Source organism: Miniopterus natalensis, chromosome 10, assembly GCF_054644295.1.
Source record: "Miniopterus natalensis isolate mMinNat1 chromosome 10, mMinNat1.hap1, whole genome shotgun sequence".
Classification (NCBI taxonomy): domain Eukaryota; kingdom Metazoa; phylum Chordata; class Mammalia; order Chiroptera; family Miniopteridae; genus Miniopterus; species Miniopterus natalensis.
The window spans coordinates 6,921,513-6,936,951 of NC_142090.1; the positions used below are offsets into that span (position 1 = coordinate 6,921,513).

The 15,439-nt window shown below is 47.6% G+C and overlaps 2 protein-coding genes across 2 annotated transcripts; one reads left to right on the forward strand and one right to left on the reverse strand.

The window, feature by feature from the left end:
- The first annotated feature begins 3,327 nt into the window (after positions 1-3,327).
- Positions 3,328-4,269, forward strand: LOC107523793 (olfactory receptor 2F1-like). Its single transcript, XM_016195485.2, has one exon. It carries the CDS (start codon positions 3,328-3,330, stop codon positions 4,267-4,269), a length of 942 nt encoding a protein of 313 aa, XP_016050971.2.
- A 6,016-nt stretch (positions 4,270-10,285) lies between these two features.
- Positions 10,286-11,297, reverse strand: LOC107523821 (taste receptor type 2 member 41-like). The gene has a single exon (XM_016195509.2). The coding sequence runs from the start codon at positions 11,210-11,212 to the stop codon at positions 10,286-10,288; it is 927 nt and encodes a 308-aa protein (XP_016050995.2). The 5' UTR covers positions 11,213-11,297.
- Between the last annotated feature and the right edge of the window lie 4,142 nt (positions 11,298-15,439).

The window sequence follows — 15,439 nt, forward strand, 5'->3', positions numbered from 1 at the left end:
CATAAACCGAAGTGCTCGGCATATACAGACATACATTCAAAGAGCTAAGGAGTAGAGATGAAAAGAGATAAGCTCTTTTCTTGGCCGCAAAGCAAGTCCACTATGTTGGAGTTAAGTAAGAGGAAGGAATGGAGAAGGGCTGGGACTGTTGTAAGAACCAAAGGTAGACGTAGACTCCCTCTTCTCTCAGTTTTGGCCCCTGATCTGGTTGAAAACTTGGTGTTAGGGATTACCTCACACTAGGAAATATCTGGGACCAACTTTAGATAGAAGCACATGCATGTATCAGATGTCTACAAGTCTTTCAGCCTTGACCCAGAGGTTCTTCCATTTCTACCAGTATGGCCCCTTTCTTGTCTCAAGTCAGCCTAGTCCCAATCACTGACACCTCCCCATATAGTTATGTATGATATGAATGCTTTGATTCCCAAACCCAGTAACCCGTAATATTTTATTGCCTCTAGTCCTACTAAATAGAGTGATCAAAAAGCGAAGAAGTTTTTCCCTTTTTATACTGCTTTAAACTACAGCTTAGGTATATTCATTTATTGCAGGTCTGTAGAGCTGGGAGAAATCTTGGTGTTTGCCTAACTTGTTCACTGTGCAGGCAAAGACAATATGGCTCAGAAAGGAAGGGCTTTCGAATGATACCTGGGTGGCTTATTGGTACAGGTTGAAACCCAGGTCTCTAATCTACATACACCTTAAATCTCACCTACTTTTTTTCCAAGAAGCAAATGGGCTGGTTGTTTCTTTGCTTTTACTTCTACATATCTGCCTGGCTATTTACATATTCCGACTCTAGGTCTCCAGTTGCCAGACTTGAAATTTGAGCTTCCTTTGAAAACTCTGATAAGATCATAACTCGTGGTCTCTGTCCTCTTGCCAGGCTGGCTTCCTGAACAGGGGGATGAGGCTGTATTGGTCCCTGTCACGCCAGCACCTGCCCCTGGAACAGACACTACTCAGTGCCCAGGAAATGTTAGCACTAAGTCACGTAAAGTATTATCCCCAAACTGATCTCCAAATTATCTCTAATTATCCCCAAAATTGGAAGACAGAGCTATTTACTAATAAAAATAGTTTATCATCATCTAAAAACAGCATCAAAATTTATTGAAAAAAAGCCCTTGGTTTCCCCATCTGTAAAAGGAAATGGATGGTAAACATAACCTATATGATTTCTTTCATTTATAATATTTTTTATATTCTTATATAGTAAAAGAGCCCCTCTGGAGGGGCTCTTGATCCATGACAGTGACTCTGAAGGTGAGCATTCTGGATGTTGTAGCAGCCTCTGGATCACAGTAGATCAGAACTGATTTATTTCCTCTGCTGATAAAGGACCAGGCTCTGTGGGCCTCCACAGGCTCCCTGGGCCATGTTCAGAACCCCAGCCACCCTCCAGCTTCTGGGCTCTGGCCCCAGAAGCCAGCCTCCAACCAACCCTGAGATCCTAAAGCCAGTTTCTAGTCTTAGCAGTTTCAACAGTGACACCTTCCGGCCACTGCAGGGCCAGGGGTGAATAGATGACCTGCTCCATCCAGGTTCTCTGCTCTCTCCCTCCACAAAGAGCGGGGGCCACTATTTCCAGCCAGAAGAAATCTGAATTGGATTATGCTTTTCAATTCTACTGTATTTGAGTCTCCCCCTGGTTTTAACACTGATGTGTTGCATTTGTCTTCTGTTTGGCTCTCATTTAATTTTCACAGATTGTACCAAAGATCCATTTTTTAAAATAGTTTATGTGATTCTGTGGCACTGCTGATTTTCTAAACACAAATTCCTAACATTGAAAGGGAGCATGTCCACTCTAGCTGGGTGGCTCAGTCGCCCGGAGCATCACCCTGTGCACCAAAAGGTTCCCAGTCAGGGCACATAGCCAGGTGGTGGGTTCTGTCCCCAGTTGGGGCTCATATGAGAGGCAACCAATTGATGTTTCTCTCTCACATCGATGTTCCTCTCTCTCTCTTTCCCTTCCTCTCTCTAAAATCAATAAAAACATATCCTTGGGTGAGGATTTAAAAATTTTTTAAAAAGGGGCGGGGGGGAAGCATTTCCTGGAACCTGGTAGAACACATAGTGCCTCATAGACACAAAAATATTTTTAGTAGATGAGTTAATTTATGAATTACTTTAAGAGCAGAAAATATGCCTTGAGATTACATTTGTATTAAGAAGAACTGATGGCATTTAATTCTGTTTTTATAGAGGGCTGGTTGACATGTCGGAAGGGAGAGAGCCCAGAGCAACCTTAGCTGAAAAAGAATTCACTCCCTCTGAGGAAAATTCAGTGGATTTCTGCCACTTCGCACTCAGTAGTAATATGTAAGTATCATTGGTTTCCAAGTGCCCTCATTACGTTATTTTGTTAATCATTTCTTTAAACGTCTAAATAAATGCCTGCAACTTCCTATATAAACTGCACATTATTGAGAAGGAAGGTATAACTGCAGTGGTCATTTAATTCAGCTGCAAATTTAATTAACCAACTAGTAACCTTGTTCGTCTCTTTCATAGCGCTTGGAACAAGTGGACTTAATTCTTGTCATCATTAATTTAATCTGTGTTCCTGGTTACATTATAAGAACCAAGGGAAAAAGACTTGTGCTTCTGTCTTTCCCGTTCACAGACAGGTGTCTGAGGTCTAGCACAGTCCCTGGCACACACAGGGGCTGAACAGAGAGTGTTTTAAAATATTTAAACCTCACCTGACTGATGGGCACAGTGAGAACTATAGGAGAGGACACCGTTCTCGGCAGTAACCTAGACTGGGCCCCAGAAGAAACGTGAAGAGCGATGGGATCCAGTCTGTCAGGAATGACACGGAGGGACCGGGGCCTTCGTGGTCTCAAGCGCTGATTCTTGCGCTTGGCCAGCTGCCCCCTCACTGCAGACTCTTGTGCTCCACTCTCCCCCCTGCCCTCTGCATCCTGCACCCCAGCCCCCCCCCGTCCTTTCTCTTTTCCTCTCTTTGTCTTCCCTGTGTCATTCCCCCTTTCCTCCAACACCTTCTTTCTCCGTCTTTTCTCGGCATTGACAGGTGATCGCCTGTAGAACTGTAACTGCTGGACCCTAGACGTAAAGGGGCGGCCGTGGCAGGGGCTTCGCCCCTGAGAGCCTCCCGGTTTGGTGTGAGAGCCCAGCTGTCCCCTTCTCCAGCATCTCGCGGCAGTCCCCTCCGAGCACCTGGTGAAGGAACCGGGGGGGAGGTGCCCCGACCCCAGCCCCGTGGGAGCCCACGCTTCCCGGAGGCCCCTAAAGCATGGCCTGTGCTGGCCCTTCTCTGATTCTGCTCCTCCCCCTGCAGCCTGGCCCGCCCGCGCCATGGGGAGGGACAACCTGACCTGGGTGGACGAGTTTGTCCTACTGGGGCTCTCCAGCGACAGGCGGACCCAGGCTGGGCTCTTTGTCCTGTTTGGGGCCGCCTACCTGCTGACCCTGCTGGGCAACGGTCTCCTCCTCGTCACCATCCAGCTGGACGCCCAGCTGCACCTGCCCATGTACTTCTTCCTCGGCCACCTCTCGGTGGTGGACATCTGCTACACCTCCAGCGGGGTCCCCCAGATGCTGGCGCACTTGGTCCTGGAGAAGAAAACCATCTCCTTTGCCCGATGTGGGGCCCAGCTCTTCTTCTCGCTGGCCTTTGGGGGGACCGAGTTCCTGCTGCTGGCCGCAATGGCTTATGACCGCTACCTGGCGGTCTGTGACCCCCTGCGCTACGTGGCAGCAATGGGCCCCAGGCTCTGTGTGGTGCTGGCTGCCATCCCTTGGCTTATGGGCATCACTAATTCTGCGGTGGTGACAGCGGTCACCATACACCTGCCCACCTGTGGGCACCACGTGCTGAACCATGTGGCCTGCGAGACGCTGGCACTCGTCAGATTGGCCTGTGTGGACATCACCCTCAACCAGGTGGTCATAGTGGCCTCCAGCATGGTGATGCTGCTGGGGCCCTGCTGCCTGGTGTCCCTGTCCTATGCCCACATCGTGGCTGCCATCCTGCGGATCCGCTCCACCGGGGGGCGCCGCAAAGCCTTCGGGACCTGCGCCTCCCACCTCACTGTGGTCTCCATGTCCTACGGGATGGCCCTGGTCACCTACATGCAGCCCCGCTCCACAGCCTCCGCCGAGCAGGACAAGCTGGTGGTGCTCTTCTATGCTGTGCTGACCCCCATGTTGAACCCGCTCATCTACAGCCTGCGGAACAAGGAGGTGCGGGCTGCCCTGAGCCGAGTTCTGCTGAGGGGCTCTGGATCGAAGCGTTAGGTGGGGCTCGGGCCTAAGAGTGTGCACCTGCATGTGTGCGCGTGTAAGGGAGCCGGTGGGCAGACCACAATCTACACTACTATCTCTGGAGGTCATAGAGAGGTGGAATTTTATCTCTGGAATTTGGTTTTGGTCCTGACTTAGTGTAAAAAATGTAAATTACAACAACTTAGAGATACATACACCCTCCAGAATAATGGAAAAATATATATATGAATTAAAAAGAATAGTTAGACCAGAAGTCAGAGAAGTACACAAATGTATGCCCAGAGAGTCAATTTCCTTGCTAAAATTTACCACTATATGTCTAAGCTTTTTGAAGTCAGTGAAAAGAGGGGAGAGAGGAAGCTGTAAGTTACAAAATGCACTGTGCCCTGGGATGAAACTGTCCTTAACCAGGAGTGAAAAGGTAGTCCACATGACTCACACATGGCGCAGCCCAGCTCAGCAGGGTGGGGGCCCAGAGCCAAAGTCACACTAAGGGTCTCCACAGCCCCGATGAGCAGGACTGGACCTCCTGGGAGTGGCACAGACATCATTCCGCACGTTTACCTCTGTGATTTGCTATGGTGGCAAATGGCTAGCCCAAAAGTCCAAAGTTCAGGACCTCCGACACCTATCTTTCTGCACAATCGGGTGTAAGGGTATCTTCTTGTGAAAGCTGAGGGATGTATAAAGAGCCCATGCTTGACTAGAAATCGTGGCACACACCCTCAGAGGTGAGCCGAGCTCTGCAGGAAAGAACCGCAGTTCCCCAGTGGTGAAAATTTTGCTCTACTCCGGTAACATACCAATTAATGATCGAGCTCTACACATCCTAAAACGGAAAGTGAAGCAGCAGCGATCATTTTATCCAGAGAAATGTTCTTAAAACAGCTTTTAAAATTCAAAATAAAGCATCCCTTAGGTAAATATTACTCTGATATAGTCAGGACAGTAATCTATTCATACCTTCTAATCATAATAACTAAAACATATATTTTGTATATAAAATAATACTAATATTCTATTCTCCACAGCCAAAGTGCACACATCTAGTTTATCCAAGGAAGACATCATTAAGTTACATGTTAGAAAAAGGGGGGAGGAGTCCAAAATACTTTCCTACTTACCCCACTATTTGAGTTTTAGAGTTTAGATTATTTATTTGGGTCCTTTTTAAAAAGAAATTTGATGTATTTAAAGGACATTTACTAATCAGGAGGAAACAACTGTTTGGTCCCTCCAGAGACCCTTCTGAGTGGAGTCATCCTTGAGGTGGTCGCAGAGTGGACTCCACAAACATCTACGAGAAATTTCCACACTGAGCTTCTAGGCGAGAGAATGAATTTCAAAGAAACCACTCCTTGATGTGCATCCATTCAGTCAGCCCACAACTCTATGTGCCAATCTCTGTTATTATGTGTAGAATAAAAAAGGGAAACACCCTGGCCACCCTTCAAGCAGTTCATTAGAAATCAGAAAGAGGAAGTGAAAGCAAGCTGGGCCTAGTGGAGGGTATTTCCAGCTCTACCTCCGGCTGCTGGGAAATCTGAGAGCTGGTCATGGGCTCCATGCCCTCACTCAGCTATGAAGTGGGTGCTTCCCTTTTGCAGATGAAATGTAAAGAGGTCAGCGCACTGATGAGCTGGACCTCCACCCACCGACTTGTCCAAACCACGCTCCAGCCTATTGCCCTGTGTTACTTTGTGGAAGTTCAAAGTCTCTACCTCCCCTCCACACACACCCACCCAGGGGCAACATCCTAAACACTACACCTTTCCCCATAAATCACACCTGCCCTCCGGTCCCTCTGGGATGCTGCCCCCTGGCCACTGTGAGCCCCGAACACGGGATTGTGGTCCTCGGGTCCCGGATCCAGCTCCCGCTCTGCTCCCAACAGGCAGAATGACCTCGAGCAAATCGCTTCTGCTGTCTGAGCCTCAGTTTTCTCTTTTGTAAAACGATGAGGTGGAAATGACCCTAAAAGTTCCTCCAGGCTTTCATTCTTTTGTGACTCCCCTTTTGCATTTTATTTTCTTCAATGGTGAGAATCTCAGTTGATTTTCTCAGTAATCAGGAGCCACATCTGGGGACTAAAGCTTGGTTACTTACTATGCTGACCAAAAAACAAAACAAGAAAAGGGCTCTGTGGCAAGCCAGGAGTTCCCATCCGAGGTGCAGGGCTCAGGAACCAAAACCAGATTCTATTCTTAGCACTTCCTACAGTGACACCTTCTGGCCATAGACGCAACGGGAACCAGATGGGGGTTGGTCCCAACCATCCAGGAAAGACAGAGGAAAGCATCCAGCTGCTCCGTCTTCTTCATCCCATCCAACGACAGGCCCTATCGCCACACCCTGTTAGAAAGACTTGGGTTGAACTGTTTTCGTTTCTGTTTCATTGAATTCCATAGCCCAGCTCTCATATCCTCAGTACAAATCCTTTTCATGAGAGAATGCTCTGAAACTCAGGAAGGGCCTTCTCACACATCACCTCACGGGGTACTCACTAGTCCTTCCCTGGGTCTAAGATGTTCTAAAATGTTGTTCAGGGACCACACCTCAGAAAGCTCAGACTAAGGCATGATATCCAGGATGACATCTTCACTGATTCATTGTGGGATTTGAGGCAAGTCATCCATACTCTCTTGGCTTCAACGTGTTCAAACAATAAGAAGTGTAGCCCGAAAGAGCTTTCCTCCTCGAAAGCCCTTCTAGGTTTATCTTAAAACAAATTCCTCTCTCAAAACTAAATGGTGATGAAAGAATTAAGGTTTTTTTTCAAATCCTCTCTCAAAACCCACATACTGAATCTTCAGAAGGTTTGAGGTTCCCTCTACAGCGATGGTTCTCAAACTCAGCTTCACGTTTTAATTACCTGGGAAACATGAACAGTTACTATCACACTAATGTCTGGGTTCCGCCCATCTGAGATTCTAAGTTAATTACTCTGGACTGTGGTCTGGACTTCTGGAGTTTTCGGTGTCCCTAATGTGACTCTAATGTTTAGCCACTGTGGAAAGCAGTGCTCTGGGATCCACCAGGGATCCTGTGGGATTTTCATAGCAGAAGCCCTTTATCTGGAGTGTTTTCCTTCCCTCTCGAGCTCCCCCTAACGGGCATTCAAATGGGCTTTCCTGGCAGCTGGACTCTTGTCCCTGTCCCTGTGGTCTTTCCTTATTACCCTACCAGACACTAGCTGTTTCTTCTCCCACCTTACTGCAAAAGCACTCGAGGCACATGCTAAATGGGGCTCGAGGGGCTTGTTACTAATAAACAGAGAAATGAAGATTATAAAACTGCTCAATGCGTTCATATTAACAGTCACAATGGCATCTTTACCCTTGGATAGAGGCTAAAGACCAGGAAAGTAAACAGGGAGGTGTTCCAAGGACAAACCATCTTCGCTGTAACAGAAGGTTATACACAACAAGGCTCGCAGGGTTTCAGAGGCACTCCCTCGCTGATGTCATCTGTGGGCACCGCAGTCTCCAAATGCTGCCACGGCAAGAAAGTGATGTTGCATTCATCTTCTATTAATCACTCGCTTTAACACTCAAATAAATGCCAGCGTTTCACCAAGGAAATAGCATCATCGCACGAAGTGGGGACGTAATTACAGCCGGTATCGTGTTCTCCGGTGAGGCCTTGATCTTATCAGCCTAGGACGGAGCTTGCTCCATCAGTGGGCTGAGAACCAAGTGAGAAGGGAATTCCAGGGCCACATCCTGGGATCGGAGCAATCCTCAGGACCTTCAGCTTCTCTAGTCATGCTCCCAACAAAGATGTTTGATTGTGAAACATTTGTCAGGAATCTTTGTATAAAAAGAAAAGTCATTAAAAATCCCCGACTTCGAGAAGCTCAGAGTCTAACAGAGAAAACATGAGTCCGTGTGTTCCTCCTTAAACTCCTTTGTCTGGCCCCAGCCTGTGAACTCTGGTTCTGATTCTGGCCTCTCTACCCACCGCCTCCCCCTGCAGCCTGGCCCGCCTATTCTAGAGGAGGGACAACCTGACTCAGGTGGGTGAGTTTGTCCTACTGGGGCTGTCCAGGGACAGGCGGACCCAGGGTGGCTCTTGGTCCTGTTTGGGGCCACCTATCAGCTGGCCCAGGGGTCCCCCAGGTGCTGGTGCACTTTCTCCCAGAGAAGAAGGCTATCTCCTTTGCGCGATGTGGGGCCCAGCTCCTCCTGTTAGTCCTGGGGGGGGGGACGGGAGGGGATCTAGCTCCTTCTTCTATTGGCTATGGCTTAAGACCACTACATGGCGGCCTGTGACCTGCAGAACAGCATGCATATTGTACAATCAATCATATAAAAATACACAGGGAGCCCTGGCAGGGTGGCTCAGTTGGCTGGAGTGTCATCCATACACCAAAAAGGTTGCGGGTTTGGTTCCTGGTCAGGGCACATACCTAGGTTTCAGGTTTGATACCCAGTCAGGGCACGTACAAGAGGCAACTGACCGATGTCTCTCTCTCACTTCGATGTTTTGTGTGTTGTTGTTGTTTTCTCTCTCTCTCTCAAATCAGTAAACATATCTTTGGGTGAGAATTTTTTTTTAATTTTTTTAAAAATACAAAGACACAGAGAGAACATAGTTAAGTTAGTTGGTTAGTTAGCTACTGGATGTGCGTGAGTTAATCGACTGGTTTGTTAGTTAGCTTCAGTGGCTTTCTGCTATACATAAAATATCTCTAGAAGGACAGACAAAAAGCTGCTAAGAGTACGCATGAAACTAATATAATATTGAATGTCAACTGTAATTAAAAAATAAAAAAATATTTAAAACTGGTAAGAATGCCTCAGACAGGGACGAGAGAGGTTTTTATATATACTCTTTAGTACATTTTGAATTTTTAACCATACAAGTGTATCACCCACTAAAAATAAATGTTTAAAATAAAAATGTAGAATAAGCTGCCCCAAAATTCTAGTTCATGAGTGTGCATCCCCTCGGCGGCATTCAGCCTGATTGGGAGGGAAATTATTTACACTCTTGGAGGAGATGAAAATTTCTCCTTCTTGGGATCCAGTTGCAAGTTGGTCTCTGAAATCTGCACATTGGTGCCTTTTAGCCAAAACGATTAAGCCTGCCTTTGTGTTTTCCACAAAATTATTTCTGAAAACATTTGCATAGTAATTGGAGCAAACTATTTTAAAACATTTAAACATGAGATCTAATAGCGTGATTCTTTTCTATTTAAACAGAGGTTAAATAGTCTTTGGACACAAACCAAGTGAAATCCTTGGGTGTTTATTTTTCAGAACAAAAAGTACATGTTTATTCAGTTCACATGTGACTTTGTGACATTTGCTTGAGGGGAATAAAAGTTCCAGAGATGATATGTCAACGGAGAAAATCGCAATGGGTGACTCTAGAGGAGGAACAAACACGGCCACTGTCTGGCTGCCACTTGGACGCCGGCGAGGCGGAATCAAAGGCGGGACAATGGAAACGCTAGTGAGGAAAGAGATGATGGGGGGCTGTAAAGAAACCTCCCAGTAGCTTTCATAACATCCAAACCAAGTCAGCCAGGTTTGGGGAGAGGAAAGGAATCTCCACCGAGGGCAGCGTGCGTGGACCTCACAGCCTGGCCGCTGGCCGCCGCGGCTGCCCCTTGGAGCAGCCTGGGCACCCCCCTCGCCAAGGCCGGCACCCCCGGCCACACCCGATCCGCTGCAGGCCCAGCTTCTCTTAATTCCCAAGGGGCTGTCAAGATAAGAGAGTTCACTTCCACCGAGGCTCTACCTGAAGGCTTCCTCACAACAGAGACACAAATAGGGAGAGTAACAAAATTTTGTGTTTGACCTTCTGGACAATACTGGCTTCCTGGGCCCCATCTGATAGTGTCCCAAGGAAGGTACCATGCTCAGAGTGTCCCCGGTCTTGCTGTCGTCTCCTTTCAGAGGAGGAGCCCACAGCCCCAGGCAGCAGGCATCTACCCCTGAAGGCGTCTCCACGTAAACGGGCCGTGGTTCTGCCCTCCTCCCCGAGCCTCTTCTGGGGGTCAGGCTAAGGGAGCCCATGCCACCTAGGCCACCCAGAAGCCCCTGGCCAACAGGAGCAGCTGCCTGACCACCCCTCGAAGCCTGAGGTTGCTGAGGATGACAATAAAGGGATGGACAGATGTGCACAGGTAGGTTAAAATTTGCCACGGCCAGTACCAGTCGGTGTCTGTGGAGAAGAAGCCCGTGGCATCGATGATCAGGGACATGAAGGACAGAACGTACAGAATAAGGAAGGAGACGAGCGACTTCAGGGCTCTGGTGTGAGCCAGGGTGCTGGGGTCCCGCGGGCTGTGGCCAATCTGCCGCATCGTCCGAGTGTGTCTCCTCAGAGAGCTAATCAACAGCACAGTGGCGACCAGAAAAACCGAGCAAGGAATCGACAAGGTGACAAATTTCAGGGGCAGGAAATAGTGGGTTTCCATCCTCATGGTCCACTCCTTGTAGGTCATATTCCCAAAGAACTCTCTAAACAAGAAACCTCGATACACAGTGTGGTTGCCCCAAAAGAAGAGCAGGGTGACGACGGTGGAGATGAGGAGAGAGCCCAGCAGGAGCCAGGGCACCGACCCTGGGAACCTCCACTTCAGCCAGAGGAAGGCGGGGTGGGTGAGGGTAGCGATCTTCATGCAGAACAGGACGCTGAGCCAGGTGCCGAACCAGAAGGTGGCCGAGTTCAGAAAGTCCCACTGGAGGCCGAAGAGCTGCCGAGCGGGGCCCGCGCTGAACTCCCCCAGGCGGAGGAAGGTGTAGAAGTTGTGCACCACTCCAACCCACTGCAGGCCGAAACGGGAGGCCCCCAAGCTCATGAGGATCATGTCAGAGGGGGGCAGCCTCCCAAGCCGCCTCCACTCTCTGCCCAGCACCAGCACAATGAAGCCATTGGCCAGGATGCCCAGGAGACACAGCAGGACAAAGAACAGCATGAAGAGGGCTGTGAACGCTGGCTGCATGTTGGTTACCACCCCTCCTCTGGTCACCACCCCTGCCTTGGTCCTTGGCCTCCTTCCTACCCCCTCACAGTCCCTCTTCTGATTTTTCCTTGGGGGATGTGGAAAGAATGCCCAGGCTCTGCATCTGAGCCAGAGTTCACTTAGAAAGAAGGTGCTCGGGCTACGGAGAAAAGGTGAGCTTGGCTCAGCGAGGATGCAAATGTCCCCTGGGCTCAGTTACCACTATGCCTGCCAACTGGCCCTGATTTGCTTTCTCGCGTTTTGCCTGCATGTTGCCATGGTTAACATCAACGTAGAGGGCTTCTCAGGGAGTCTGTGACTGAGCTTCAGCCTTCTTATGCCATCCGTGGGCCCTCTAAACACACACCTCCCCATCAGGTCTTTCTCAAGATATGAAGTATACAAGCAGGAAGTATAGAGACACTCACATGGCCAAGACCTAGCAAACAGTGACGCTCAAGAAGCATGTATCTAGCCAAGCTCCCCTGTTACACGTCCACCTTACCTAGAGACAGCCATCCCTTCAAGGTCAGATACCCTGGTTCACTCTGGTAGCAAACCTCTTAAATCCTTCATGCCCCTGAGGTGTAAATGATTGACAATGGTTTAAGCTGGTTTCATGCTTCCAGAGAGATAATTCATTTCCTTTTGGTTATGGGACCGAGGGCCTCTGCTTCTTGCTAGGTGTCCACTGAAGGTCACCCTCAGGTCCTAGTGGCTGCTTGACGTCTTTGCCAAGTGGGCTGTTTCAACATGGTGGCTCAAGCCACTTAAAATCCTAGAGAGGGTCTTAAATATCAAAACATAATCCCCGGTGTGATTCCCCTTTGTCATATCCTTTTGGCTAGAAGCAAGTCACATTCCCCACAGACACTCAAAAGGGGGGGTTATGCAAAGGTGAGGATACCAAGGGTGGGGGGCATTGGGGGTCAACTTAAAGTGTGCCTACCACACTGAGATACTGTAGCTTACAAGGCATGTGTGAGTCCTATCCTCCAGCACCAACATTAAAAAGAGATCCTTGCCCTGACTAGGTAGCTCAGTTGGCGTTGTCTCAACATGCCAAGGTTGTAGGTTCAATCCCCAATCAGAGCACATACAAGAGTCAACCAATTAATCCATAATTAAGTGAAACAACAAATCAACATGTCTCATCTCTCTCTCTCCCCCTCTCTTTCTAAAATCAATCAATAAAAATTTTTTAAAAAGAGAGATCCCTATGAGACCATGTGAAAAAAAAATATATTTTTTCCAAATGAAAATAGATTCAAATCAATCCATACTCAAATGTTTTCTGTTTACTATATCACATTTGTCCTTCCCCGACATTTGTTTAAAACTTTTTTATGTTTGTGTATCATTTTACATTGTGACCTTGTCAGGAAAAAGTCAACTAAGAAAATTAGTCGTACAAATGATGTGGAAGTTGTCACCACCACGTGAATGTATAATTGTACTAAAGATTATTCACAATTAAAAGAGAGACTCCACTGAAATTGGGTGAATATGCTCCCTCTCAGATATCTGTTCCTTATACGGTCTTCACCGTCAATCATTCACTCAACAAGTACTTGTTGGGCACTTATACACCTGTCCCAGTCCCTGGGGACAGAGCAGTGAAGCAAAGAGGTGGCATTCCTGCTTTTATGGAGCCTGCAGCCCAACGGAAGATTACGGATAAGTAAACACATAAAGAAGGCTCTTGGAGAGGGCGGGAGAGGGGAAAGTGGCTCCTTTAGACCTGTCCGCTGAGGAGGGTTTTCTCAGCGGGTGACGTGACCTCAGCAGCCTGGACAATAGAGCTTTTACATGTATAATTGGCCGTATTCATAATATTGTCAAACTATTATCATATTCATTCTCTTCCATCATCCTTCTAACTTTATGTGGCAAGTGAACCTTCGTCTGCCAGAGAAGAGCTCCAGCGACTGCATGACTTTCCTTTCACTCTTATCAAACAGGTTGTCCCAAGATCACTTCAAGTCACAAAACAGTCTCACGTCAGAAAGTGGACATTGCTGTCCAATATATAAATATTACATAACTAGATAACTGCAGGCCTCCACCGCTGCGAGATGGGCTAATGCAGAGGCCGAATGGGAGAGGGGCAGGAAGGGCCCAGCTTGGGCTAGAACCACAGTGACCTGGCTCTGTGCTCCCCAGGCCTGGCAGATGTTTATGCTGACTCTCTCCCTCATGGGGACCTTTCGGGGATCGGGAAGCCCCTACTGGGCCTACTCCCCTGGAGTTTCCTTCGATGGGGAGAAGGCATCTTAGTTTTGAGTGATCCCTCAGGATTCCTTCATCAGCCCCTAGGCATTCACACCAAATTGTTGCTGCTTGAGTTTCCACACTCTGGCCTACTAGTCAGATCTCAGGACACTCGCACACGCATGCTCTCTCCCCTGGGGCTCACAGCTGGCCCCCCTAACCCTACTCCCATAGTCCTAGTGGAGCCACATTCCCTTGACTCCACTCCAAAGTTAGCCAGCCGGCCTGTCTCTAATCTTTTAGTCCCCAGGCAGAAGCAAGCCCCTACCGCTCTATGCCTCCCAGCTGAAGAACTAACACAGTGAGCTCTGTGAGTGGCCTCGTGGAGCCTCTGGATCACCACCAGGTTTGAAGGGAGGCATTCCTAAGTCCTCTTCGGCTTTTGCTAAATGTTTATTCCTCAAAACATCCTCTCTCTTTTACTGTCTCAACCCTTTTATTTTATCAAAGGGTTTCAAGAGTATGGAACAGATTTATACCCACTTCCTTTGAAAACCTGCATATCATGAACTGGCAACTTGCTCTGATATTTCATATCATTAAGTCTGTGCACCTGATAGAAATTTCAACTTTGAACATTGGGTTATTTAAAGGGCAAGACCAAGAAAGTCATGTTGGTCATGGTAAGAAATTTGGATATTCTTCTAATGTAAACTGAAAGCCATTAGGGGGTTTAAACAGGGAGTAGCGTGATCTTCTGTGTTTTTAAACAGATCCTTGGGGCTCCCGTGTAGAGAATGGAATTGGGAGAGGCAAGCATGGAAGAGAGCAGTCACAGGCTACTGCAATAGACTGTGTACAAGCAGATGGTGCTTAGTCTCAAGAAGAACCACTAGAGGTGGTGAGCAGTGATAAGATGCTGGCATTTTTGATGACAGATTCAAAAAGACTGGCCTGATATAGGGGGTTAAAGAAAAATAAATCAAGGATGACTTCTAAATATTTTTGCCTCAGTGACTGGGAGAATTCTATGGAGCATTTACTTAGATGAGGAAGACTTAGAGAAAAATGTTTGTGGGAGAAACTATTCTGGTTATGTTAAGCTTGAGAAGCCTGTTAGGTATCTAAGATGAGACATGAAGCAGACAGCTGAAATGTAAGCCTGGTTTTCAGTGAAGAGTTAAGGCTGGAGTAGCAGGTTTGGGAGTCAGCAACACTAACATGTATTTAAAGCCATTAAACTGGATGAGATCATGTGGGGAAATGTAGATGGAGGCTGTTAAGGGGCTGGGATGGCTGTTAAGTCATGCACCTTCAGTGCTAGGGACCGAGAGTCAAAGGCTGCAACAAAGAAGATTTGGCTGAGGCTAACATTAGGGAGGGATTCTATTCCATGAGCTCATGCTCAGGAACAGGGGAGGAAGAAACATGCAGGTGGGGAGGGAGACGTGAGAATGTAAATGTGCTGAAGTGATCTGCACCCAGGGATCGTAGGCTCTGCTCTCTGGGGAGATGCCCTAGGGCAGCCACTGTTAACATGTTCTAACTCTGAGAGGCCCTTTGGTAGGGACTCAAGACTAGCACAGTAGAATATCGGTGTTGAAACTGGCATCTGTCCTGTGCTTTACCCACTAACTGCCTGAGCAGAGAAGCCCTATTTATAATTCATCCATTCAACAAAATCTATTCAGCATGTACTGTCTATTGGGCACTAGGCCAGCACATAGGTACAAAAATTAAGATAGCCTCTTGAGAGAATTAGACAAGTAAACATATAATGACAATTTGGTACAATAAATGATAAAATAATAACTAGTATTTGCTCAGTGCTGCTAAGCATCCTCTTGCACTATTCTAAGTGCTTTACATATATTAATTTTTTGATACTCATAAAAACTCAATGAGTTTCAAAAATGGTTCTGGGACAACTAGATATCCATACACAAAAGAATATAGTTGGACCCCATCCTCACATCACACAAAAATGAACTCAGAGTGGATCACAGATCCAACTAT

Excerpts from the sequence above, each read along its gene's own strand:
- LOC107523793 (XM_016195485.2), top strand. The coding sequence starts at position 3,328 with ATGGGGAGGGACAACCTGACCTGGGTGGACGAGTTTGTCCTACTGGGG.
- LOC107523821 (XM_016195509.2), bottom strand. The coding sequence starts at position 11,212 with ATGCAGCCAGCGTTCACAGCCCTCTTCATGCTGTTCTTTGTCCTGCTG.